Source organism: Mobula hypostoma, chromosome 1 (genome assembly GCF_963921235.1).
Source record: "Mobula hypostoma chromosome 1, sMobHyp1.1, whole genome shotgun sequence".
NCBI lineage: Eukaryota > Metazoa > Chordata > Chondrichthyes > Myliobatiformes > Myliobatidae > Mobula > Mobula hypostoma.
The window spans coordinates 251,892,285-251,919,463 of NC_086097.1; the positions used below are offsets into that span (position 1 = coordinate 251,892,285).

The 27,179-nt window shown below is 44.0% G+C and overlaps 1 protein-coding gene across 1 annotated transcript in view; it reads left to right on the top strand.

Annotated features, from left to right (window-relative positions):
- The window catches only part of si:dkey-22o22.2 (neural-cadherin), a 304,012-nt gene that overhangs the window by 263,477 nt on the left and 13,356 nt on the right, over positions 1-27,179 (top strand). Inside the window, exons 21-30 of the mRNA XM_063054940.1 lie at positions 273-457; positions 3,093-3,325; positions 5,021-5,298; positions 7,248-7,462; positions 12,137-12,264; positions 13,809-13,936; positions 15,384-15,507; positions 15,791-15,971; positions 19,979-20,145; positions 22,652-22,916. Coding sequence (XP_062911010.1) covers positions 273-457; positions 3,093-3,325; positions 5,021-5,298; positions 7,248-7,462; positions 12,137-12,264; positions 13,809-13,936; positions 15,384-15,507; positions 15,791-15,971; positions 19,979-20,145; positions 22,652-22,916 — 1,904 coding nt within the window. The remainder of the gene's footprint in view (positions 1-272; positions 458-3,092; positions 3,326-5,020; positions 5,299-7,247; positions 7,463-12,136; positions 12,265-13,808; positions 13,937-15,383; positions 15,508-15,790; positions 15,972-19,978; positions 20,146-22,651; positions 22,917-27,179) is intronic.

The following is a 27,179-nucleotide window of genomic DNA, read 5'->3' on the forward strand; positions in this document are numbered from 1 at the left end:
AAGCTTTTTGGTTTAGGTAATCTTTTAAGACAATAATCATTATTATTTCAGTATATGCATAAATTGTCTTCTTTTACACATTAGTTGTCCACGTATGTGTGTAGTCTTTCATTGATTGTATTGAATTTCTTTGTTCTATTGTAAAAGTAAAAATGAAAATGAATGGAATATGAAGGTCATACATGGTGACATATTGGTACTTTGATAATAAATTTATTTTGACTTTGACATTGACTTTGCATTACTGACTCACTTCCGCATATTTCTTTCAGATATTTTACCCTTAATGAAAAGTCTGGTGTCCTGAATATAACTGATGCCACACCTCCGGGCGTTTATGATTACCAGGTCAAAGTCGCAGATGGCATTTGGCCAGATGTTGTCTCAACAGTGAAAATTGTTGTTAAGCAACTGGAAGAAGGTGCCGTGTATAATGCTGGATCTCTGAGACTGAGTGGTGAGCACTTAACTATTTCTTTCCTGGAATACTAATACATTCTCCCCGTGACTGCATGGGCTTCCTCTGGGTACTCTGGTTTCCTCCCACAGTCCAAAGTTAGGGTTTAACAAATTTCTATAGATGTGTGGTGGAGAGTATATTAACTGATTGCATCACAGCCTGATATGGAAACAGCAATGCCCTTGAATGGAAAACCCTACAGAAAGTAGTGGATACGGCCCAGTCCATCACAGGTAAAGCCCTCCTCAACATTGAGCACATCCTCATGGAAGACTGTCACAGGAAAGCAGCATCCATTATCAGGGACCCCTATCACCCAGGATATGCACTTTTCTTGCTACTACTGTCAGGAAGGAGGTACAGGACCCACTCCACCAGGTTCAGGAACAGTCATTACCCCTCAACCATCAGGCTCCTGAACAAAGGGAACAGCTTCACTCAACTCCACTCACTCCATCCCACTGTCTATACAGGCTCACTTTCAAGGACTCTTCCTTTCATGTTCTCAATATTTATTGCTTATTTATTTATTTTTATAATTATTTCTTGTTTTTCTTTTGTATTTACAGAGTTTGTTGTCTTTTGCACACCGGTTGTTTGTCTGTCCTGTCAGCTGCAATCTGTCATTGATTGTATGGTGTTCTTGGATTTACTGAGTATGCCTGTAAGAAAATGAATCTCAGTGTTATATATGGTGACATATATGTACTTTAATAATAAATTTACTTTGAACATTGAGTTAGTGAGTTGTGTGCATTCATCTTGATTAGTCAGGGTGCTAAAGGTTACGGGGAGAAGGCAGGAGAACAGGGTTGAGAGAGATAAATCAACCATGGTGGAATGGTGCAGCAGAGTCGATGGGCTGAATGGCCTCATTGTGCTCCTATGTTTTATGGTCTTATTGTCTAATATTCAGTCTTGTTTTTAAATTTGACCATGTCTATGGGTGTGGATATTCGCTTTCACATTTCACACCTTCAACCTTAAAGCAAAAGAATGAACAGGTTCAGACTTTATTCTCTAGAATGTAGAAGATTGAGAGGAGATTTGATAGAGGTACACAAGATTATGAGGGGTATAGATAAAGTAAATGCAAGCAGGCTTTTTCCTCTGTGGTTGAGTAAGACTAGAACTAGAGGCCATGGGTTAAGGGTGAAAGGTGAAATGTTTAAGGGGAACGCGGGGGGAACTTTTTCACTCAGAGGGTGATGCGAAAGTGGAATGATCTACCAGCAGAAGTGGTGGGTGTGGATTGAATTGCAGTACTTAAGAGAAGTTTGGTCAGGTACATGGATGGGAGGTGTGTGGAGGGATATAGTCCAGGTGCAGCAGGTGAAGACCAGGTCAGTAAGGACTTGATGGGCCAAAGGGGCTGTCTCTGGGCTATAGTATTCTATGACTCTATGACTTACACTTAGCCCACAATTCACTAACTTTAACCCATGTGTCTAACCATACACCTTTGGAATCTGTAGTCCTTTATTAACTTACTATCACCATTAAAAACAAGCCACCAGAAGGGTCAAGTTGTGTTCAGTATTGGACAAGTTTTCAAAGCCATAAAACATAGAGCAGAGAAAGAATCTATTAGTGACATGTTCTTCTGTCTGTCCTGGGAGCATGCCTTCAAATCAAAGGTGTTTTTATTGGGTTTAGAGGGATACTAAGTCAGCCGTGATGGAATGGTAGACTCAATGTGCTGAATGGCCTAATTCTGCTCCTATGTCTTATGGTCTTAGACCATAAGTCCATATGATATAGGAGCAGAAGTAGGCCATTCGGCCCATCGAGTCTGCTCCACCATTCAATCATGGGCTGATCCAATTCTTCCAGTCATCCCCACTCCTGTGCCTTCTCCCCATACCCTTTCAATATCTTTCAGCATGCTCGGACACACTGGGGCCAACCAAAGGTATTATTGTTTTTCTTAAATGTATTTTCTTTTACGATCATTAAGACCCTGCTGAACATTGAAGAACTTAAAGTTCTGCAGGTCTACCCCTTCAGTGAGTTGCTCGTTGGTGGAGAAGCTGAAGGAGCTGGACTTGTTGCAGATCTTGCTGCTTGGAGAAAGTCGGTGTGCAGAGGCAGGGTGCGGTCTGAAAACGAGTGATCGCCTTAGTTGGTTTTCTTGCGATCACAAGACCCTGTTGAACATTGATAATGTGGGTTGCTGCAAGTCTGATTCAGTGTTTTATTGGCGACTGGTGGGCGCACCCATTAGAGGAGCTGCGTGAACTAGGCCTCAAGCCGCAGTGTTGCCTGTTTGCAGCTGCCCAGGAGAGAAGCATTGGAATCGGGCACTCCACCAGAGCGCCGAAGGTGGTGTGGCCCAGTGTCCATACTGGAACTGGTGCTGCCCTCTGGAGTTCGCTCGGCAGAAGACAAGATGTACTGTGTTAGACTGCAGACTGCTGCAATATTCACGGACTCAAGGACTTAGACAATATTTATCCTGAATTTAATGTATTTTACTGCTGCCTTATATGTGCTATGTGTACCCTGTGCTGTGGATGATTTTGGTACTGTGTTTTGCAATTTGGCCCTGGAGTAACGCTGTTTCGTTTGGCTGTATTCATGTATAGTTGAATGACAATTAAACTTTAGCTTGAACTTTTTATCTCTCAAACAGGCATCACAGCAGAGGAGTTTATATCGCGGCCCACTGCAGAAGAAAGTAAATACACCAAGCTGAGAAGGATGCTGGCAGAAATTATTCCAGCGCAGCCGGATAACATTGATATATTCAGCGTGGTAAACGTCAAGGGTCGGGTTGGAGAAGTAGATGTCTGGTACACAGCACAAGAGTCGCCACTCCTCAAGGCAGAGAAAATGAATGGAAATGTGGCAGCTTTCAAAGCTACGGTGTGTTCTGGTTAAAGCTAATCATTTGTATCTCACACAGTAACAGTTTCCTATGCATACTGAATCCTATTAGAGTATATGAAAGAGTTAATGTATGAGGAGAGTTTGATGGCCCTGGGCCTGTACTCCCTGGAGTTTAGAAGAATGAGGGGAGATCTCATTGAAACATATCAAATATTGAAAGGCCTAGACAGAATGGATGTGGAGAGGATGTTTCCTATAATGGGAAAGTCTAGGATCAGGGGGCACACCCTCAAAATAGAAGGACATTCCTTTAGAACAGAGATGAGGTGGAATTTCTTTAGCCAGAGGGTGGTGAAACTGTGAAATTCATTGCCACAGACAGCTGCGGAGGCCAAATCATTGGGTATATTTAAAGTGGAGGTTGATAGGTTCTTGATTAGTCAGGGTGTCAAAGGTTACGGAGAGAATGGGGTTGAGAGGGATAATAAATCAGCCATGATGGAATGGTGGAGCAGACTTAATGGGCTGAATGGCCTAATCTGCTCCTGCAATATGTCATATGGTCTTATGAATGACTTTATATGCATAACATTCAAAGGGTTTGGGGAGCTCAGCAAGTGAATGGATGATGTTTCTGTCTGCGAACCTTCATCAGGACTGGAAAGAGCTTCTGCCCCCAATCCTCATGAAGTATCTCAGCCCAAAACGTCAACTGTCTATTCATTTCCATAGCAGCTGCCTGACCTGCTGAGTTCCTCCAGCATTTTGTGTGTTGCTCAGCATCTACTGAAGGTGATAGGTGAGGCCAGGTGGCTGGAGAAGAAGGAATCTGATATGAGAGGAGAGTGGGCTGTGGGAGAAAGTGAAGATGAGGAACACCAGGGGGAGGTGATAGGCAGGTTAGAAGAAGAAGGAAGGGAGAGGGAACAAAACAATTACTGGAATGAGAAATCAATGTTCATGCTGTCAGGTTGGAGGATTATAACTTTCACAGTGAACAGTAGTAAACAGAGGAGTGCAGTAAAACAGAGGGATATGGGAATACAGATCCCTAATTCCTTGAAAGTGGCATCACAGGTAGATAGGGTCGTAAAGAAAGCTTTTGGCAGATTGGCCTTCAAAAATCAGAGTACTTACATGTTATGTTGGAGCTGCCAAATTCAAGTGATGTGACACCTGCTACTGAAAACTAAGTTTCTAGAAAAAATACAGAGGCAACTGTACTGTAATTACTGTAAAATTCACTGAACATTTACACGTACAGTGGATCAGTCATTTTACCGGTCCTCCAGGTTCAGGGGTTCCGCTCAGGGCTAACAACCCTGACTGGTCAAACAAAACTGTTATGGAAACAGCAGTGAAGAATCCTTCTACATCTGAATGTGGCGGTGTTCCTGAGGTTTGCAGTAGTGGCTGGCTGACAGTAGTGAAAACAGAGAGGAAGTGACTGGCATAATGAAGGAAGCCCTGAACACAGCCAAGACCAAAGATGGTTTTGGCCAAGGACAGGCATAGATGGAGGACCTTCATTGCTGCCTTAAACACCTGCAACAGGCAGTAATAATATAGGTGATAATATGGGTAACAGTAATAATAATATAGGTGATTGCCTAAAAATACAAGCAAACATAGGAGAGTTAAAATACAAGGGAAAAATGTGTTACTCCTTAATCATTGTTATACTTTTACGAAAATGTGAAATAAATGCATAAATTTACACTTCCATTGCAGCTGGAAAGTCACTTAAACATTAGCATATCCCAGGTTGGTGTGGACGAATGTGTGGACACAGCCTGTGAGATGGGGAATGGTTGTACAAGCATTACCAGCTTCAGCCCCATCCCCTCAGTGCTGACAGCGAGAGAGGTTTCCTTAGCTTCCATTACAACATCCACCACAGCTCAGTGCATCTGCTCGGCTCGAGAAGGACGACGTCTCTCCTGCTCCTCGTACCTGGTTAATCCGTGTCTAAATGGTGGCACTTGTGTCGATGTTGATTGGGGCTACAGGTAACTCAGCAACTTATCAACTCCCCTATTGATCTCTACCTCTTTGAAGTAGAACGTCCCTATTTAAATAGTCTTATTGTCCACGAGTGAATGTCCAACATTATGAAGGACATATAGCATTACAGCATCCACCTCCCTCTATCTGCACTGTAAACACTTTCAAAGTTCAAATTAAATTTATTAACAAGGTACAGATATGTCACCATATACATCCCTGAGATTCATTTTCTTGCAGGCATACTCTATAAATCTATAGAAAAATAGCCATAACAGAATCAATGAAAGACTGCCCAACCTGGGCGTTCAATGAAAGTGCAGAAGACAACAATCTGTGCAAATGCAAAAAGAAGAAATAATAATAATAAATAAATAAGCAATAAATATCAGGAACATGAGATGAAGAGTCCTTGAAAGTGAGTCCATAGGTTGTGGGAACATTTCAATAATGGGGCAAGTGAAGTTATCCCCTCTGGTTCAGAAGCCTGATGGTTGGGGGTAATAATTGTTCCTGAACCTGGTGGTGTGAATCCTGAGGCTCCTGTACCTCCTTGCTGATGGCAGCAGGGAGAGGAGAGCATGTCCTGGGTGATGGGGGTCCTTGATGATGGATGCTGCTTTCCTACATCAATACTCCATGTAGATATGCTCAATGTGGGTAAGGGCTTTACTTGTGATGGACTGGACCATATCCATTACTTTCTGTAGGGTTTTCCGTTCAAGGGCATTGGTGTTTCCATACCAGGCTGTGATGGCAGCCAGTCAATATACTCTCCACTACATCTACGGAAGTTTGTCAAAGTTTTACATGTCATGCCAAATCTCCACAAACTCCTAAAGAAGTAGAGGTACTGCTGTACTTTCTTCATAATTGCACTTACGTGCTGGGCCCAGGACAGGTTAGCTTAAACCACATTTTAAACTAAAAAAAGCGTGTATATTGTAAATACATAGCAGTATTTATGTATTTATACATACTTTATTGCCTATTTGTACTTTAACTTTATTTTTATATAATTCTTTATTCTATAAAATTGTTGAATGTAGCTGTTTTTTGTTACAAGACGTGACCTGACCAACATAGCACAGCAGATTCCTGATATATGTAAATGTATATGGCGAATCATTAATCCTCGATCCATGATCCCCTTCAATCTAACCCTTCACTCCCACATAGCCCTCCATTTTTCTATCAGACATGTGCCAATCAAAGAGTCTGTTAAATGTCCCTAGTGTATCTGTGTTTACCATCACCCTGGCAGGGTGAACCGCACACTCACACTCTGCCACTAAGCAACTGTAATCCAAACAGCCACGGGTGGTGCGGAAAAAGCTGTTTCTAATATGTTGAGTGTGTGTCTTCAGGTAAATAAATCATGCAAGAAAAGAAAAAAAAGGAACAAAAAATGCATGAAGAAGTGCTCATGGGTTCAACATTCATTCAGAAATCTGATGACAGAGGGGAAGAAACCGTTCCTGAATCATCGAGTGTGTGTTTGGCTTCTGTACCTCCTTCCTGATGGTCGCAGTGAGACAAGGGAAGGTCCTGGGTGATGACTGTTGTGTTTTGTAACTTCAGAACATTAAACTAATTCAAAGGAAGACACGGGATTCTGGAAATGTGGGTCTAACTTCATGGTTGCTTAAGCAAGGTCCGCAAATATCATGGGTTAGCATGATGACGTGTGCAGTTCATGTATTTCTACATATAACTTGTAAGGAATTATTTAAACAAACAAGAATGCTTAATCAACATATATACATAAAATTCCTCAACTATTACTTAAATATTAAATATACAACAATGGGTGTCCTTAATGATGGATGCTGCTTTTTTTTGAGGTATCACCTTTTGGCGATGTCCTGGATGCTGGGAAGGTTAGTGTCCATGATAAATGCATATTTTCCTGAGGTTATTCAGTTATTAACCTGCCCCTTCTTTGCACAAATAGGTGTGAGTGCAGTCCGATGTTCGATGGACCTGAATGTCAGCAAACGCGGTACACGTTTAAAGGAGATGGTTACGCTTGGTTCCCGCCAATCAAGTCTTGCTTTAAGAGTTTAGTTTCCCTGGAATTCCTGACTGAGACTTCTGACGGGCTGCTGCTCTACAATGGTCCTCTCTCACACATTCACTCCGGAGAGCCTGAAGACTCCATTGCATTAGGTACAATGACATCACGTTCTGTCTTATTCATATTTGTAACTTCAGAACATAAATTTTTAATGAAAATGCTTCAAACTTTGAAAGTTTTTATTTTCTCAACATTCCCTTTTCTCTAAATGGTTGTGAATTCCGATTGGTTTAAAAGAGATCAAGATTAGTTTAACAATTAACTTTGAAATGCAACAGAGACAGTTCAGAGATGTGCTGAGGGCAGCCGTTCATCTGACACCAACATAGCATGCCCACCAATTGCTAACCCGTATGACGTTAGACTGTGGGTGGAAATCGAAGCACCCAGAGGAAACCAACGAGGTCATGAAGAGAAAGTACAAACTCCTTAAAGACAGCGGAGAGAATTGAACCTGAGTCACTGGCACTACCGTGCCGTGGTTTGTGATTTTGTGAGCAAAACCAACTCCTCATTTTTGTTGTGTCAACCTGGATAATGATCATTAAAGACAACTGGAACGTCAAAGACAAATCCATCTCCCACACAGCCCTGGAGATCTTCTATGGGGACTTTTGACAAGAATAACTCACCTAGGGCCCCTTTTCACTCTGTTGAGCGGATAAGAGAATTAGAAATTTGAAAAGCACAAGAAATTCAGTAGATGTTGGAAATCCAGAGTAATACATACAAAATGCTGGAGGAATTCAGCAAGCCAGGCAGCATTTATGGAAATGAACAAATGGTCAACATTTTGGGCTGAGACTGGAAAGGACTGGAAAGGAAGGGTGAAGAAGCCGGATTTAGAAGGGAGGGGGAGGGGAAGGAGAGACCAGGTGGGGGGTAAGGTGGGTGAGTGAGGGAGGTGGCATGAAGTGAGAAATTTGAAGATGATAGGTAGAAAAGGTAAAGGGCTGGAAAAGAAGGAACCTGATTGGAAAGGAGAGTGGACCATGGTGAAAAGAGAACGAGGAGGAGAACTGGACAGAGGTGATAGGTGGAAATGGAAAAGGGCAGAAGAAGAAGGAATCTGATATAAACTGTGAAGCATCCTGGGTAACGATAGATTAGAAAGAAGTCAATGAGGCTGCCTTTGGGCTGAAACAATAGCAAAATCTTGTTCATATATCTTGATGTATTAGAATGAGTTTATCTTTGCTATAGTTCAAAGTTCAAAGCTCTCAGAGTCAATGTATTGTCAAAGTATGTCTGGGTCACCATATACTCCCTTTGCCTCCCTACTCTTAAGGTGTAAGCTCTAAAGTTGATAGTCTTGTATAAGTGAACTGAAGAAGTATTTTGCATCACTCTTCACTGTGAAAGACACTAACAATATGGTGGAAGGTCCTGGGGTCATGAACTGTGTGCAATTACCATAACTAGAGGGAAGGTTCTTAGAAAACTGAAAGCTCTGAAGGTGGATAAGTCACCTGGACCAGATGGTGTACAGACCAGAGTTCAGAAAGAGGTGGCTGAAGAGATTGTGGAGACATTATTAATGATCTTTCAAGAATAACTAGATTCTGGAATTGTTCTGGAAAAAGAAAAATTGCAAATATCACTTTACTCTTCAAGAAGGGAGAGAGGCAGAAGAAAGGAAACTATAGGCCAGTCAGTCTGACCTCAGTGGTTGGAAAGATGTGGAGTCGATTATTAAGGATGAGGTCTCAGGGTATTTGGAAGCACATGATAAAATAGGCCAAAGTCAACATGGTATCCTCAAGGGAAAATCTTGCTTGACAAATCTGTTGGAATTCTTTAAGGAAGTAACAAGCTGGATAGACAAAGGAGAATTGGTTAATGTACATTTGGATTTTCAGAGAACCTTTGAGAAGGTGCCACTCATGAGGCAGCTTAACAAATTATGAGCCCATGGTATTACAGGAAAGATTCTAGCTTGGATAAAGCAGTGTCTGAATGGCAGGAGGCAAAGAATATGAATAAAGGGAGCTTTTTCTGACTGGCTGCCAGTGACTAGTGGTGTTCCACAGGGTCTGTGCTGGAACCGGTTCTTTTTACTTTATATGTCAATGATTTGGATGATGGAATTGATGGCTTTGTTGCAAAGTCTACAGACGATTCAAAGATAGATGGAGAAGCAGGTAGTTTTGAGGTAGTCAAGAGGCCATAGAAGGACTTTGACGTATTGGGAAAATGGGCAAAGAAGTGGCAGATGGAATACAGTGCCAGGAAGTGTATGGTCATGCACTTTGGTAGAAGAAATGAAAGGGTTGACTATTTTAGAAACATAGAAACATAGAAAATAGGTGCAGGAGTAGGCCATTCGGCCCTTCGAGCCTGCACCGCCATTTATTATGATCATGGCTGATCATCCAACTCAGAACCCAGCCTTCCCTCCATACCCCCTGACCCCTGTAGCCACAAGGGCCATATCTAACTTCCTTTTAAACATAGCTAATGAACTGGCCTCAACAGTTTGCTGTGGCAGAGAATTCCACAGATTCACCACTCTCTGTGTGAAGAAGTTTTTCCTAACCTCGGTCCTAAAAGGCTTCCCCTCTATCCTCAAACTGTGACCCCTCGTTCTAGACCTCCCCAACATCGGGAACAATCTTCCCGCATCTAGCCTGTCCAATCCCTTTAGGATCTTATACGTTTCAATCAGATCCCCCCTCAATCTTCTAAATTCCAACGAGTACAAGCCCAGTTCATCCAGTCTTTCTTCATATGAAAGACCTGCCATCCCAGGACTCAATCTGGTGAACCTTCTTTGTACTCCCTCTATGGCAAAGATGTCTTTCCTCAGATTAGGGGACCAAAACTGCACACAATACTCCAGGTGTGGTCTCACCAAGGCCTTGTACAACTGCAGTAGTACCTCCCTGCTCCTGTACTCGAATCCTCTCGCTATAAATGCCAGCATACCGTTCGCCTTTTTCACCGCCTGCTGTACCTGCATGCCCACTTTCAATGACTGGTGTATAATGACACCCAGGTCTCGTTGCACCTCCCCTTTTCCTAATCGGCCACCATTCAGATAATAATCTGTTTTCCTATTTTTGCCACCAAAGTGGATAACTTCACATTTATCCACATTAAATTGCATCTGCCATGAGTTTGCCCACTCACCCAACCTATCCAAGTCACCCTGCATCCTCTTAGCATCCTCCTCACTGCTAACACTGCCACCCAGCTTTGTGTCATCCGCAAACTTGGAGATGCTGCATTTAATTCCCTCATCCAAGTCATTAATATATATTGTAAACAACTGGGGTCCCAGCACTGAGCCTTGCGGTACCCCACTAGTCACCGCCTGCCATTCTGAAAAGGTCCCGTTTATTCCCACTCTTTGCTTCCTGTCTGCTAACCAATTCTCCACCCACACCAATACCTTACCCCCAATACCGTGTGCTTTAAGTTTGCACACTAATCTCCTATGTGGGACCTTGTCAAAAGCCTTTTGAAAATCCAAATATACCACATCCACTGGTTCTCCCCTATCCACTCTACTAGTTACATCCTCAAAAAATTCTATGAGATTCGTCAGACATGATTTTCCTTTCACAAATCCATGCTGACTTTGTCCGATCATTTCACCGCTTTCCAAATGTGCTGTTATCACATCCTTGATAACTGACTCCAGCAGTTTCCATTTTGTAAATGGAGAGAAAATACAAAAAAAAATGAGACGCAAAGGGACTTGGGATTTCCTAAATGTTAATTTGCAGGTTGAGTCTGTGGTGAGGAAGGCAAATGCGTTGTTGGAATTCATTTTAAGATGACTGAAATATAAAAGCAAGGATGTAATGTTGAGGTTTTATAAAGCACTGCTGAGGCCTCACTGGGAGTGTTGTGAGCAGTTTTGGGCCCCTTATCTTAGAAAGGACGTGCTGAAACTGGACAGAGTTCATGAAATGATTCCAGGATTTTCATAAAAAGATCTTCTGATGGCTCTGGGCCTGTATTCACTGGAATTCAGAAGAATGAGGGGTGACCTCATTTAAACCTATTGAATGGTGAAAGGCCTTGATACAGTGGATGTGGAGAGGATGTTTCCTATGGTGGGAAAGTCTTAGACTAGAGGATACAGCCTCAAAATAGAGAGGCGTCCTGTTGCAACGGGAATGAAGAGGAATTTCGTTAGCTAGAGAGTGGTGAATCTGTGGAATTCATTGTCACAGGCCGTTGTGGAGGCCAAGTCTTTATGGATATTTGATATTGGATGGGCATGAAGGGATATGGGGAGAAGGCAGGAGATTGGGGCTGAGAGGGAAAATGGATCAGCCATGATGAAATGATGGAGCAGACTCGATGGGTCAAATTCTGCTCCAATATTTTATGGTCTTATGTATTTCAGATCATCTGAAAGCCTCTCTACTCCTATCTTGGGTGCCAGGTGAGTGTAACAATTATTGCGAGACAATTACAGCTCAGGGCGTTCTAGAGCTTGAAGCTCAGTTCCAGCACTGTCTGTCAGGAGGTTGGCCCATGAGTGCGTAGTTTTCCTTCAGATGCTCCGGTTTCCTCCCACAGTCTAAAAGTATATTGCTTAGTAGGTATTGTGCTGTGACTGGGCGAGGTTAAATCGGAGGGTTGCTGGGCAGTGCAGTTCATTGGTTCAGGAGGGCCTGTTCCAAGCTGTATTGCTAAAGAAATCGATCATAAATAAATGTAAGACCTTTGGACTAACAATGTGATCTTTTCAGGTTCTGGTCCATTTAAATATTTGTTCACTCGTGTTCTAACTGGTCACATTTCTCCCACAGAGCTGAGGAATGGAGTCCCTTCACTCACCATTAATCATGGTTCGGGGCCGCTCCATCTCCAGATGCAGGCCAGTGTCTATGTTGCAGACCGTCACTGGCATAGGCTGGATATAAGGAGTGATGGAAAGGTACGCAGGAGTTCCCAGGGATTTGAAGAAGCAGAACTTGCTTAGGCACCAAATAATTCCATCAAAACCATGGCACAGAAGGCCCATCTAGTCCTTCTTCTTTGTTTTAAGCCCATCACCCCTACTGGGCACAGGCTGCCAACAGCAGTTTGCCGGAGTCCTCTGTCCTGGGCCAGATTTTCAGTCTTACAAGATGTAGCCCATCAAAGATCCTTCCTCTCCCAGGGTTGAGGACTTTAGAGTTACCATTGGTGCTTCTGTAGCTCTGAGTTTTTACGGGGTAGGGTTGCTAACCCCATGCCCAACCCTCCTCCTCTCACAGCCGGGCTTGGTGGAGTTTATCTAATCCTTGCCAAGTCCCATCGACCTTCATCCACACACCATAGCCTTCCATTCTGCTCCCATCCATGTCCCTATCCAAACTTTGCAATCAAACCCATATCCTCCACTTCCTCTGGCAGCTTGTCCCACACTTCCATGATCCTCTGAGTGAAGAAATTCCCCCTCATGTTCTCCTTAAACATTTCACCTTTCACCCTTAACCCATGACCTCTAGTTGTAGTCTCACCCAACCTCAGTGGAACTAGCATGCTTGCACTTACCCTATCTATACCCCACATAATTCCTAGAAATACTCATGGAACACACCCAAATTCTGACAGAATACCAGAAGCCAGCTCAAAGTTTAGAACATAGAAGACAGAACAGTACAGCTCAGGAAAAGGCCCCTCAGCCCATAATGTTATACCATACTGATTAAGCTAGTAACTGGGTTGGCACAGTTGTGCAGTGGTTAGCATAACACAATTACAGCACCTGCGACACGGGTTCAGTTCCTGCCACTGCCCGTAAGGAGTTTGTATCTTCTCCCTCTGACCGCGTGGATGTCCCCCACCATGCCAAAGGTGTACTGGGTAATCGGTCACATAGATGTAACTGGGTGGCACGGGCCAGCAGGGTTGTTATCCTGCTGGATCTCCGAATGAATGTCCAACTAAACTAATCTCTTCTGCCTACACAATATCCACATCCCTCCATTCCGTACACATTCATGTGTGTATCTATCATCCTCTTAAAAGCCTCTATTATATTTGCCCCCCCCCTCACCACCCCTGACAATTCATTCCAGGCACCCACCACTCTCTGTGTAACAAAATCATGCCCGTCACATCTCCTTTGAACTTACCCCTCTCTCGCCTTAAATGCGTGCCATCTGGTACCAGACAGTTCAACCCTGGGTATGAGGTACTGTCTGTCTACTTGATCTATGCCTCTCATAATCTTATAGACCTCTATCGGATAAGAAGGCAATCTCCCCTCTCCATTGCAGAGTGATCTCACCAGTGATAAAAGGTCAGCACAACATTGTGGGCTGAAGGGTCTGTTCTGTGCTGTAATGTTCTATGTTGTTGTTTCAATGAAACTCAGTCATGAAAAGAATGCTATAAACGGAATGTTTCAGTGCATTGGAAGATTGAATTGTTAGGTTTAGGCCTGTATGTTTTGCAGTACAACAATACTGAGATAAGTCCTGATTTGTGCAGAGAGTGGAGATGATCCTTGACCGTTGTGTTGCTGCTCCTGTGTCTGAGGCAGGAGGCGTGGGCAGGAGCCGCTCAGAAATGGACCGCAGCTTGTGTGAGGTCTCAGGGGAAACTCCTGGCGAAGCAAGGTAAAGTCTAGTTTGAAACGTAATAATTGGTGTTCTGTGGTAAAATTACCAAACACCTCTGGGGTGTTGACTGTCTCCTGGTGATTCAGTAAACAGCCGCAGAAAGTTGTGAACTCAGCCAGCCTCGTCATGGGCACTAGCCTCCCCAGTATTGGGGACACCTTCAAAAGGTGGTGCCCCAAGACGGTGACACCACCTTTATGTATTATGTATTATGTATTGCTGCCACGGAATAACAAATTAAACCAATCTCTGATTCTGATCCAGTCAATTGTTGTGTACAATATATTCTACCATTGTTTGATATGCAAAAAAATCACCTTGACCTTCATAAACACAAAAGATTCTGCAGATATTGGAAATCCAGAGCAACAAAATGCTAGAGGAACTGAGCAGTTCACGCAGCATCCATGCAAATGAATAAACAGTTGACATTTCCAGTCAAGACCTTTCTTCAGGACTGATGAAGGTCTTAGCCCAAAACATCGATTGTTTGTGTGTCATTTTGCACTTGTCAGGATCTGATTCCATCTTTTCCTTCAAATCTAAGATAATCCTTTTCCTTCTCACAACATCATAGCATTCCATGTTATTTGCAATTTTCCCTAATTTCATTATAGCCTGCCTCCTATTTGTTGAGTAGTACTTTACATAAGAACATAAGAAATAGGAGCAGGAGTTAGCCATCCGGCCCATCGAGCCTGCCCCGCCATTCAATAAGATCATGGCTGATCTGTCCATAAACTCAGCTCCATCTACCTGCCTTTTCTCCATAACCCTTAATTCTCCTACTGTGTAAAAATCTGTCTAACTGTATCTTAAATATATTTAGTGAAGAAGCCTCAACTGCTTCCCTGGGCAGAGAATTCCACAGATTCACCACTCTCTGGGAAAAACAGTTTCTCCTCATCTCCGTCCTAAATCTTCTCCCTTGAATCTTGAGGCAATGTCCCCTAGTTCTAGTCTCACCTACCAATGGAAACAACTTTCCTACTTCTATCTTATCTATCCCTTTCAAAATTTTGTATGTTTCTATAAGATCCCCTCTCATTCTTCTGAATTCCAGAGAGTATAGTCCCAGGCAACTCAATCTCTCCTCATAGGTTAACCCCTTCATCCTTAGAATCAACCTGGTGAACCTCCTCTGCACCGCCTCCAAAGCCAGTATATCCTTCCTCAAGTAAGGAGACTAGAACTGCACACAGTACTCCAGGTGCGGCCTCACCAGTACCCTGTATAGTTGCAGCATGACCTCCCTGCTCTTGAATTCAATCCCTCTAACAACAAAGGCCAAAATTCCGTTTGCCTTCTTAATAACCTGTTGTACCTGCAAGTCAACTTTTTGCGATTCATGCACAAGCACTCCCAGGTCCCTCTACACAACAGCATGCTGCAACCTTTCACCATTTAAATAATAATCTTTGAGCTGTTCTATCATCTCTGTTAGATTTCTAAATGTTCAGCAACCACTTCAGCTGGGTGGAACGAAGAAGGCAGCACCACATCTCCCTGGACAACTACACTTCACAGGATTCACAGGCTGTGTGAGAAACCTCATTGTGGACAGCAAGGTAAGGAGAAATGCTGGAAGTACTCAGCAGGTCAGGCAGCGTCTGTGGGGAGAGAAACCGAGTTAATTTTTTTAGGCTAATGAATGTACAAAAGTGCTTTCTGTGAATTGAACTCCAAACTCTGATGCCCTGAGATGTAATAATGTCGTGCTAACCGTCACGGCCCTGTGGTGCCTATACAGCATATATAATTACAAAAAAGCACAATACAGTCACGTGATGTTCACTGTATTTTTGTTTCTAAGTAGAGGCATCTGTTCTCATTCTTCCTCTCTGCTGCCAGGTGTACGATCTGGGGAATCCCGCAGAGTTCCTGAGTGGGGTGCCAGGCTGTGAACTGACCGACGGGGTGTGCCACAGCGCTGGGACGTACTCCTGTGGCATTCGTGGGGAATGTCTAGGAGAATGGGGCTCCTTCAGCTGCCACTGCAGACCAGGTTATACCGGATACAAGTGTGAGAAAGGTAAAGTGAATTGTGTATTCTGTTTGGAGATTAAATTAGACCATTTTGGTGGCAGGGGGTTTGTGGAACTAAACTCATGGAAATTGAAGATTCAAGATAGTTCATTTTCATTATTCAGCTTGAGTGTAAAGGAGAACGAAATGATTGTTACTGCGGATACGATGCAGCACACGTGCACTCTACAGACAAACTTCCATGCTTCATTTACTAAAAGTTTAAAGATTTAAAGATGAGCTGTATTTGACATATGTACATTGTAACATACAGAGAAATGTGTAGCTTGCATCAAAGCAGATTAGTGAGCATTCTGCTGGGTGTTATGTTTCACAGCTCCAGAAATTAATCAAAAGAAAAACACAGGAGCTCGGGATACCATGTTGACTTTGTTTTATTTTAGTTTATTTCCTTTACTGAGGTGCTGACTTATGACTCAGTGGCATAATGACGTGTGCCATTCACATACTTCTTACATAAAACCCGTAATGAATTATGTAAACAGGCATCATCATCTTTACTATGTGCCATGTCAAATGATATTGTTGATCGTGGTCACAACACATTCACAGTGTCACTCAGATACCAAGTACATTACACTGGGCAGCTCGCAAGTGTCAGCATGCTTCCGGCACCAACGTAGCATCCACTAAACCTAACCCAGAAGACCGTTACATATAGGAGCAGAATTAGGCCATTCGGCCCATCGAGTCTGCTCCACCATTTCATCATGGCTGATTCAGTTTCCACCTCAGCCCCAACCTCCTGCCTTCTCCCTTATTCCTTTATGCCCTGACCAATCAGGAATCTATCAACCTCCACCTTAAATACAACTAATGACTTGGCCCCCACAGCTGCCTGTGGCAACCACTCTCTGCTTAAAGAAATTCCTCCTCACCTCCATTGTAAAAGGATGCCCCTCTATTCTGAAACTGTGTCCTCTGGTCTTAGACTCTCCCACCATAGGAAACATCCTCTCCACATCCAATCTATCAAGGCCTTTCAACATTCAATAGGTTCAATGAGATCCCCTCATTCTTCTGAATTCTAGTGAGTACAGGCCCAAGGCAATCAAAAGTTCATCATACAATAAGCCTTTCAATCCCAGAATCATTTTCGTGAACCTCCTTTGAACTCTCTCCAATGTCAGCACATCCTTTCTTAGATAAGGGGCCCAAAGTTGCTCACAATACTGCAAGTGAGCCCTCACCAGTGCCTTATAAAGCCTTAAAATTACATCCTTGCTTTATATTCCATTCCTCTTGAAATGAATGCTAATATTGCATTTGTCAACCTTCACAAGGACTCCCAAGTCTTTCTGCGCCTCAGATTTTTGAATTTTCTTTCCATTTAGATCTGGGTGGCTATGTGGTTGGCCCAAAGGGTCTGTATCTGCTCTATAACTCCATGCCCCTAAATGATACAGATTCCCTTCGGAACAACTAGGGGCATTAGTCATAGTCATAGGCATGCTTTATTGATCCCGGGGGGTAATTGGTTTTCATTACAGTTGCACCATAAATAATAAATAGTAATAAAACCATAAATAGTTAAATAGTAATATGTAAATTATGCCAGGAAATAAGTCCAGGACCAGCCTATTGGCTCAGGGTGTCTGACCCTCCAAGGGAGGAGCTGTAATGTTTGATGGCCACAGGCAGGAATGACTTCCTATGATGCTCTGTGTTGCATCTTGGAGGAATGAGTCTCTGGCTGAATGTACACCTGTGCCCACCCAGTCCATTATGTAGTGGATGGGAGATATTGTCCAAGATGGCATGCAACTTGGACAGCATCCTCTTTTCAGACACCACCGTCAGAGAGTCCAGTTCCATCCCCACAACATCACTGGCCTTACGAATGAGTTTCTTGATTCTGTTGGTGTCTGCTACCCTCAGCCTGCTGCCCCAGCACACAACAGCAAATATGATAGCACTGGCCACCACAAACTCGTAGAACATCCTCAGCATCGTCCGGCAGATGTTAAAGGACCTCAGTCTCCTCAGGAAATAGAGACGGCTCTGACCCTTCTTCTAGACAGCCTCAGTGTTCTTTGACCAGTCCAGTTTATTGTCAATTCGTATCCCCAGGTATTTGTAATCCTCCACCATGTCCACACTGACCCCCTGGATGGAAACAGGGGTCACCGGTACCTTAGCTCTCCTCAGGTCTACCACCAGCTCCTTAGTCTTTTTCACATTAAGCTGCAGATAATTCTGCTCTCACCATGTGACAAAGTTTCCTACCGTAGCCCTGTACTCAGCCTCATCTCCCTTGCTGATGCATCCAACTATGGCAGAGTCATCCGAAAACTTCTGAAGATGACAAGACTCTGTGCAGTAGTTGAAGTTAGACAATTACAGTTAGACAATAATAAATATCAAATAATAAAAAGGGTTTTTTGTTAGTGCTTTGATAGATTTATTTTGTCTTGTAGAACAGAGGACAGTATAGCACAGTACAGGCCCTTTCGCCCACAATGTTTTACCGACCTTTTAACCTATTTCAAGATCAATCTAGCCCTTCCCTCCACTTTTCTACCATCCATGTCTCTACCTAAGAGTCTATTAAACGTGCCCTAATGTACCTACCTCTACTACCACCCCTGGCAGGGTGTTCCACACACTCACCACCACTCTCTGTGTAAAAGCCTCCCTCTGAGATCCCCCTATATTTTATCCTATCACTTTAAAATGATACCCTCTTGTATCAGCCCTTTCTGCGCTGGGGAAGTTTCTGGCTGTCCAGTCAATCTCTGGCTCTTGCTTATGTGTTATAACTTACATCATGGAACAGGCCCTTCCAGTCCTTTGAGCCACACTGCCCAGTAGTCCCCCGATTTAACCTGAACCTAATCACAGGGCAATTTACAGTGACCAATTAACGTACTAACCGGTACATCTTTGGACTGTGAGAGGAAACCAGAGCCCCCAGAAAAACACAAGCATTCCACGGGGCGGACGTCCAGAGTCCTTACAGATAACGTTGGAATTGAACTCCGAATTCCAAGCTGTAATAGCGTCACGTTAACTGCTATGCTACCGTGACTCCCTTTTGTTCAGATAATTAATGGACCTGACCTCTTATCACCTTGTCAAATCACCTCTCATCTTCCATCAATCCAAAGAGAAAAGCCTTCGCTCATCAACCTATCTCATAAGACTTCAAATTCAGATTTATTGTCATTCAACTGTCCCCATGTATACCACCAAACAAAACAAATGTCCCTCTGGACCAGGTGACAACACAGTACATATAACTCACACACAACCATCCCCATGTATATCACCAAACAAAACAACATCCCTCTGGACCAGGGTGACAACACAGTACATATAACTCACACACAACCATCCCCATGTATACCACCAAACAAAACAACATCCCTCTGGACTAGGGTGACAATACAGTACATGTAACTCACACACAACCATCCCCATGTATATCACCAAACAAAACAATGTTCCTCTGGACCAGGGTGACAACACAGTACGTATAACACACAAAGTAATATTACCACAAATAAATTAACAAATAATAAAATATATTCCAGAAGATTAACATTTTGCATCAGGTGCATTCACAACACAAATTAAAAAGTAAATAGCATAACGCTACTGACACTTTGTAAGTGATGAGACCTGGGTGGTGGCAGAGAGTTCAGGAATCGCACATCCTGGGGGAAGAAGCTGTTTCCCATCCTAACAGGCCTTGTCTTAATGCTATACAGTACCTCCTGTTTGATGGTAGGGGGCAAAAGTTTTGTTGGACGGATGGGAGGGATCACTGACAATGTGAAGGGCCCTGTGTATGCAGCGTTCCTGATCAATATTCTAGGTGAGTGGAAGAGAGATCCCAATGATCCTCACAGCAGACTTCACCGTTCTTCGCAGAGCCTTGCGGTCAGATGCCTTGCACTTCCTGTACCAGATGGTGCCAGACATGCTCTCTAATCCACACAGCATCCTGGCGTTTGGCCTGCTGACTGTTTCATGGCTTATGTTTCTCCATAGTTCTACCTGAATGGTCTTTCGAGAAGGACAGTCTGATTCAGTTCCAGCAGAAAGGAGCTCTCAGCGCTCGCAGAACCCAAGTGCAGATGATGTTTCGTACCCGCAGCCCCAGCTGCTCCCTGCTCAGCCTGGCTTCCAAAGACACAAGTGAATATATCATACTGGAGGTAACATCCAAAAATCTGCTCAATACTAAATGCATGAATAGGGATGCAAGGGTTAAAGAGGTTCATGTTTGTCAATTGCAGTCTGCCAATCCAAAGTTAGAGGCCTGATGTCTGTGGGTCAGGGACTGCAGACCATAATACATAAGAGCAGAATGAGGCTATTCAGCCCATCAAGTCTGCTGCACCATTCCATCATGGCTGATTTATAATCCCTTTCGACCCCATTCTCTTATCTTCTTCCCATAACTTTTGACACCTTGACTAATCATGAAACTATCAACTCTGCCCTAAGTATAACCAATAACTTGGCCTCCATGGCTATCTGTGACAATGAATTCCACAGATTCTCCACCCTCTGGCTAAAATAATTCCTCCTCATCTCTGTTCTAACGGAATGTGCTTGTATTCTGAAGCCAGCCCTCTAGTTCTAGACTCCCCAGAGGTGGCCTGTCCTGGTGTTGGGGCCTGTCTCAGTGTGTAAGTGGATAGGTGGAAGAGATGAGACAGGGGCTTGTTTTGCTGTTGTTGTAATGCAATTAAACTCTTTCTCTGAGATTTCTGGGACCTGGGTGTAAGGTAATGCATTTTCTCAGGGAAGATAGTGGACTATTGTGATGGCTCTAGATATGAAGACCACAAAAAAAAATGTAATGAAGAGAAGGACAAAGTCATTCATCGCAGTCAGCGGTCAGTACGAGTCCACAAGTAGAGGATCGAAGGTCAAACCCAGTGAAATCCCGAGGGCAAACCTGGAAGGTGAAGCCTGGAGGTCAAAGACCGAAGGTAGAGGCCTGAAGGTCAAAAACCAAAGGTAGAGGCCTGGAGGTCAAAGACTGAAGGTAGAGGCCTGAAGGTCAAAGACCAAAGGTAGAGGCCTGAAGGTCAAAGACCAAAGGTAGAGGCCTGAAGGTCAAAGACCAAAGGTAGAGGCCTGAAGGTCAAAGACTGAAGGTAGAGGCCTGAAGGTCAAAGACTGAAGGTAGAGGCCTGAAGGTCAAAGACCAAAGGTAGAGGCCTGAAGGTCAAAAACCAAAGGTAGAGGCCTGGAGGTCAAAGACTGAAGGTAGAGGCCTGAAGGTCAAAGACCAAAGGTAGAGGCCTGAAGGTCAAAGACTGAAGGTAGAGGCCTGAAGGTCAAAGACTGAAGGTAGAGGCCTGAAGGTCAAAGACTGAAGGTAGAGGCCTGAAGGTCAAAGACCGACGGTAGAGGCCTGAAGGTCAAAGACCGACGGTAGAGGCCTGAAGGTCAAAGACCAAAGGTAGAGGCCTGAAGGTCAAAGACTGAAGGTAGAGGCCTGAAGGTCAAAGACCAAAGGTAGAGGCCTGAAGGTCAAAGACCAAAGGTAGAGGCCTGAAGGTCAAAGACTGAAGGTAGAGGCCTGAAGGTCAAAGACTGAAGGTAGAGGCCTGAAGGTCAAAGACCAAAGGTAGAGGCCTGGAGGTCAAAGACTGAAGGTAGAGGCCTGAAGGTCAAAGACTGAAGGTAGAGGCCTGAAGGTCAAAGACCAAAGGTAGAGGCCTGGAGGTCAAAGACTGAAGGTAGAGGCCTGAAGGTCAAAGACTGAAGGTAGAGGCCTGGAGGTCAAAGACTGAAGGTAGAGGCCTGAAGGTCAAAGACTGAAGGTAGAGGCCTGAAGGTCAAAGACCGACGGTAGAGGCCTGAAGGTCAAAGACTGAAGGTAGAGGCCTGAAGGTCAAAGACCAAAGGTAGAGGCCTGAAGGTCAAAGACTGAAGGTAGAGGCCTGAAGGTCAAAGACCGAAGGTAGAGGCCTGAAGGTCAAAGACCGACGGTAGAGGCCTGAAGGTCAAAGACTGAAGGTAGAGGCCTGAAGGTCAAAGACTGAAGGTAGAGGCCTGAAGGTCAAAGACCAAAGGTAGAGGCCTGAAGGTCAAAGACCAAAGGTAGAGGCCTGAAGGTCAAAGACTGAAGGTAGAGGCCTGAAGGATTCACAAGGGCCCAAAGGAGGCGCGATGGCCCAGGTCACCAGGGTCAGAGGTCCGTGCAAGTTTGGAAGTGGAGGCCTGAAGGTCAAACCAATGATTGGCGAGTCCAGAGGTGAAGTCCAAAGTTGGAGGCTTGGTGTTTGCAATTCTAAGAATCCAGGGACAAGGACTGGAGGCCCAGAGTCGGCCTGTACTGGGGTTTAAGGCCTCTCTGGGTGTGTGAGTGGAGGGGGGTGGGAGGATGGAGTGGGGATAATAGAAAAAGTATTTATTTTGCTGTTGCTGTCTTATTTTATTTGTAGTTGCTGGAAAAGCCTTAGTTTGTGCAACTTTTCTTCATAAAACATTCTCTCTAATCCAGGCAGCAACTTGGTAAATCTCCTCTGCATCCTCTCTAAAGCACAGCGGTGAGTGTAACAGTTTACAGTGCCAGAAACTCGGCTTCAGTTCCCACTGCTGTCTGTAAGGAATTTGAGATTGGAGTTATTGTTTCACAAAATCCTTCTGATTGTTATTAAATCCATGTTTTGTCTTCTATTTTAATTTTCTTCTGTGGATTAGATTGAAAGTGGATATTTTGGAATCCGTGTTAACCTTGGTGACCGGGAACATTCGCTGAGGCTAGAAACGCTGCGGGTCGACAGTGGCCAGTGGATTCTGGCGGACGTGGAGCGACAGGACAACGAGTTCACACTGCGTCTCAACAATGCCGGAGGAGCCCTGGAGGTGACATCTTCTCTCGGCACCCACAGAGAAATCCTAATCGATGCTTCAAGTCTGGTTTTGGGAAAGAGTCTTCATGTGATTTCACCAAATGATTTTCAAGGTGTGCTGTAATACGGGACCAGAATGTTAGATGTTGGTTATTGTTAAGAGTGATTTTTGGGTTTAGGCCATTTACTTTTACAAATGGCTTTGGCTACCTGTCTTCTGTTCCTCGATAATGTATTGTGGAGTCAGTTTGGGACAATGCATTTCCTAAAAGCTGTGAATCCCAGTCCAGACACTGCTGGTGTCTGTGGGATGGATGCGAATCAGAAGGTGTGAAGTTTGTATGTAGCTTCAAAAGAAAGCATTGTCTATACATTGTAAATATGGAATTGTCTTTTGTGTTTAGCACATAAATATCGAGCCCCACGTTGGGCTGGCAGACCTTTCCACTGAAAGCATCTCGGTATGATGCCTGTTATACCTTGTTTTGTCGAATAAAGAAGCTGCTTTGTATCTACCAGTAACTCTCTCCAGTGATTTCATTCACGCAACAACATTTGCTGTCAGGAGTGGGATACCTTCATGACCCATTGTGTGATCAGCGATCTTAGCAGTCTAAGTAGGTGAGTATTTTCTATAATAGCACTCACACTTGGATCTGTTCGGGTCGGTGGTACACGGGAACATGAGGTATCACGAACGCAGAGAGCTGAACTGGTAGATATAAACATAGTGTGTGTGCATGCATGTGTGTTTATGTAAGTGAGGAAACTTTGCGTGTTAATTTGGTGAGATGGAGCCACCAGTTGCGAGGGGTGGTTACTGACGGTTCGAGACACCAGAGTAGGGGCATGTATACTCATTCGGGGAGCTACATTTTAGCGTATACGTTTGCAAGTGTGATGCAAAGGAATACAGCAGGCATCATGAGTTCAGGTGCTCAAAAGTGACGGATTGCGGAGTACGTTTTCTGCGGTTTTAACTATGTGCTGTTTAACTGGTACCTGTCTTTTATATTTTGTGTAGTATGGGAATTAGTGTGGAGATATTTCAGGGAGAGGTCTTACCCAGATATATCTGTCAGGATGGCACCTATTGAGGTCAGGCAACGTCAGGTTGAGAACCCTGATGATCTGAGCCAGCCTTTGACAATAATTACGTCCATTCATAAACCCTTCACCCCTGAGGAGAAACAGAGCATTTTGTCAGAGTTGTCCTCACTTAAAGTCACATGTGGGAATTCGGAATTCTGGCACTAGCTGAAGTTCACCAGATGCACCCTAAAGATATACACATGTTGGTAAAAACGAAGCACCCGAGGAATATGTGGGACAGGACGGCCCAGGAGGTGCGAGATGGTACCTAGGCAACTATCAGGAACACCAGCAATGAAGAAAGATATTGCTTTTTTAAAGGGGAAGTGAGGCAGCGACAGGGGAGAGGTGAGAGGAGTTTTAACGCTAGGAGTATTGCAGGGAAGGCGGATGAGTTGAGGGCGTGGATTGACACGTGGAATTATGATGTTGTAGCAATTAGTGAAACTTGGAAACAGGAGGGGCAGGACTGGCAGCTTAATATTCCAGGGTTCCGATGTTTCAGATGTGATCGAGGCAGAGGAATGAAAGGTGGGGGAGTAGCATTGCTTGTTAGGGAAAATATTACAGCAGTGCTCAGGCAGGACAGATTAGAGGGCTTGTCTACTGAGTCCTTATGGGTGGAGCTGAGAAACAGGAAAGGTATGGCCACATTAGTGGGATTGTATTACAGACCACCCAATAGTCAACGAGACTTGGAAGAGCAAATCTGCAGAGAGATAGCAGGCAACTGCAGGAAACATAAAGTTGTGGTGGTAGGGGATTTTAATTTTCCATACATTGATTGGGACTCCCGTACTGTTAGGAGTCTAGATGGTTTAGAGTTTGTAAAATATGTTCAGGAAAGTTTTCTAAATCAATATATAGAGGGACCAACTAGAGGGGATGCAATATTGGATCTCCTGTTAGGTAACGAATTAGGGCAAGTGACAGAAGTCTGTGTAGGGGGGCACTTTGGTTCCAGTGATCATAACACCATTAGTTTCAACTTGGTCATGGACAAGAATAGATCTGGTCCTAGGGTTGAGGTTCCGAACTGGAAGAAGGCCAAATTTGAAGAAATGAGAAATAGGAAACAGGGGGTAAATCAGGTGCTTGAGGAGTATAAAAAGTGCAAGAAAATACTTAAGAAAGAAATCAGGAGGGCTAAAAGAAGACATGAGGTTGCCTTGGCAGTCAAAGTGAAGGATAATCCAAAGAGCTTTTACAAGTATATCAAGAGCAAAAGGATTGTAAGGGATAAAATTGGTCCTCTTGAAGCTCAGAGTGGTCAGCTTTGTGCGGAACCAAAGGAAATGGGGGAGATCTTAAATAGGTTTTTTGCATCCGTATTTACTAAGGAAGCTGGCGTGAAATCTATGGAATTGAGGGAATCAAGTAGTGAGACCATGGAAACTGTACAGATTGAAAAGGAGGAGGTGCTTGCTGTCTTGAGGAAAATTAAAGTGGATAAATCCCCGGGACCTGACAGAGTGTTCCCTCGGACCTTGAAGGAGACTAGTGTTGAAATTGCGGGGGCCCTGGCAGAAATATTTAAAATGTCGCTGTCTACGGGTGAAGTGCCAGAGGATTGGAGAGTGGCTCATGTTGTTCCGTTGTTTAAAAAAGGATCGAAAAGTAATCCGAGAAATTATAGGCCAGTGAATTTGACGTCAGTAGTAGGTAAGTTATTGGAGGGAGTACTAAGAGACAGAATCTACAAGCATTTGGATGGACAGGGGCTTATTAGGGAGAGTCAACATGGCTTTGTGCATGGTAGGTCATATTTGACTAATCTGTTGGAGTTTTTCGAGGAGGTTACCAGGAAAGTGGATGAAGGGAAGGCAGTGGATATTGTCTACATGGACTTCAGTAAGGCCTTTGACAAGGTCCCGCATGGGAGGTTAGTTAGGAAAATTCAGTCGCTAGGTATACATGGAGAGGTGGTAAATTGGATTAGACATTGGCTCGATGGAAGAAGCCAGAGAGTGGTGGTAGAGAATTGCTTCTCTGAGTGGAGGCCTGTGACTAGTGGTGTGCCACAGGGATCAGTGCTGGGTCCATTGTTATTTGTCATCTATATCAATGATCTGGATGATAATGTGGTAAATTGGATCAGCAAGTTTGCTGATGATACAAAGATTGGAGGTGTAGTAGACAGTGAGGAATGTTTTCAGAGCCTGCAGAGGGACTTGGACCAGCTGGAAAAATGGGCTGAAAAATGGCAGATGGAGTTTAATACTGACAAGTGTGAGGTATTGCATGTTGGAAGGACAAACCAACGTAGAACATACAGGGTTAATGGTAAGGCACTGGGGAGCGCAGTGGAACAGAGGGATCTGGGAATACAGATACAAAATTCCCTAAAAGTGTCGTCACAGGTAGATAGGGTCGTAAAGAGAGCTTTTGGTACATTGGCCTTTATTAATTGAAGTATTGAGTATAAGAGCTGGAATGTTATGATGAGGTTGTATAAGGCATTGGTGAGGCCGAATCTGGAGTATTGTGTTCAGTTTTGGTCAGCAAATTACAGGAAGGATATAAATAAAGTTGAAAGAGTGCAGAGAAGGTTTACAAGGATGTTGTCGGGACTTGAGAAACTCAGTTACAGAGAAAGGTTGAATAGGTTAGGACTTTATTCCCTGGAGCGTAGAAGAATGAGGGGAGATTTGATTGAGGTATATAAAATTTTGATGGGTATAGATAGAGTGAATGCAAGCAGGCTTTTTCCACTGAGGCAAGGGGAGAAAAAAACCAGAGGACATGGGTTAAGGGTGAGGGGGGAAAAGTTTAAAGGGAACATTAGGGGGGGCTTCTTCACACAGAGAGTGGTGGGAGTATGGAATGAGCTGCCAGACGAGGTGGTAAATCCGGGTTCTTTTTTAACATTTAAGAATAAATTGGACAGATACATGGATGGGAGGTGTATGGAGGGATATGGTCCGTGTGCAGGTCAGTGGGACTAGGCAGAAAATGGTTCGGCACAGCCAAGAAGGGCCAAAGGGCCTGTTTCTGTGCTGTAGTTTCTATGGTTCTATGGAGAGTAACTGGGGAATGATAATGGCAGTGATTCAAAAAGCACATGAGACGGCTATGGATCATGCAGAACGTAAATATCGAGTGTACGAGGAGTATTCAGGGTTGGATAATCCAGGGAGGGACGACCCAGTCTTCCTAAAAATGCTGAAGGAAGGCCTGAGCTCAGCCCACCAGGAAGCTTTAGATTTAGGCATAACGGTGGGGTCAAGCTACTCTGTGATAGTTTCGTGGGCCAGTGAGATAGACTGAAGGAAGTGCAAGAGAAA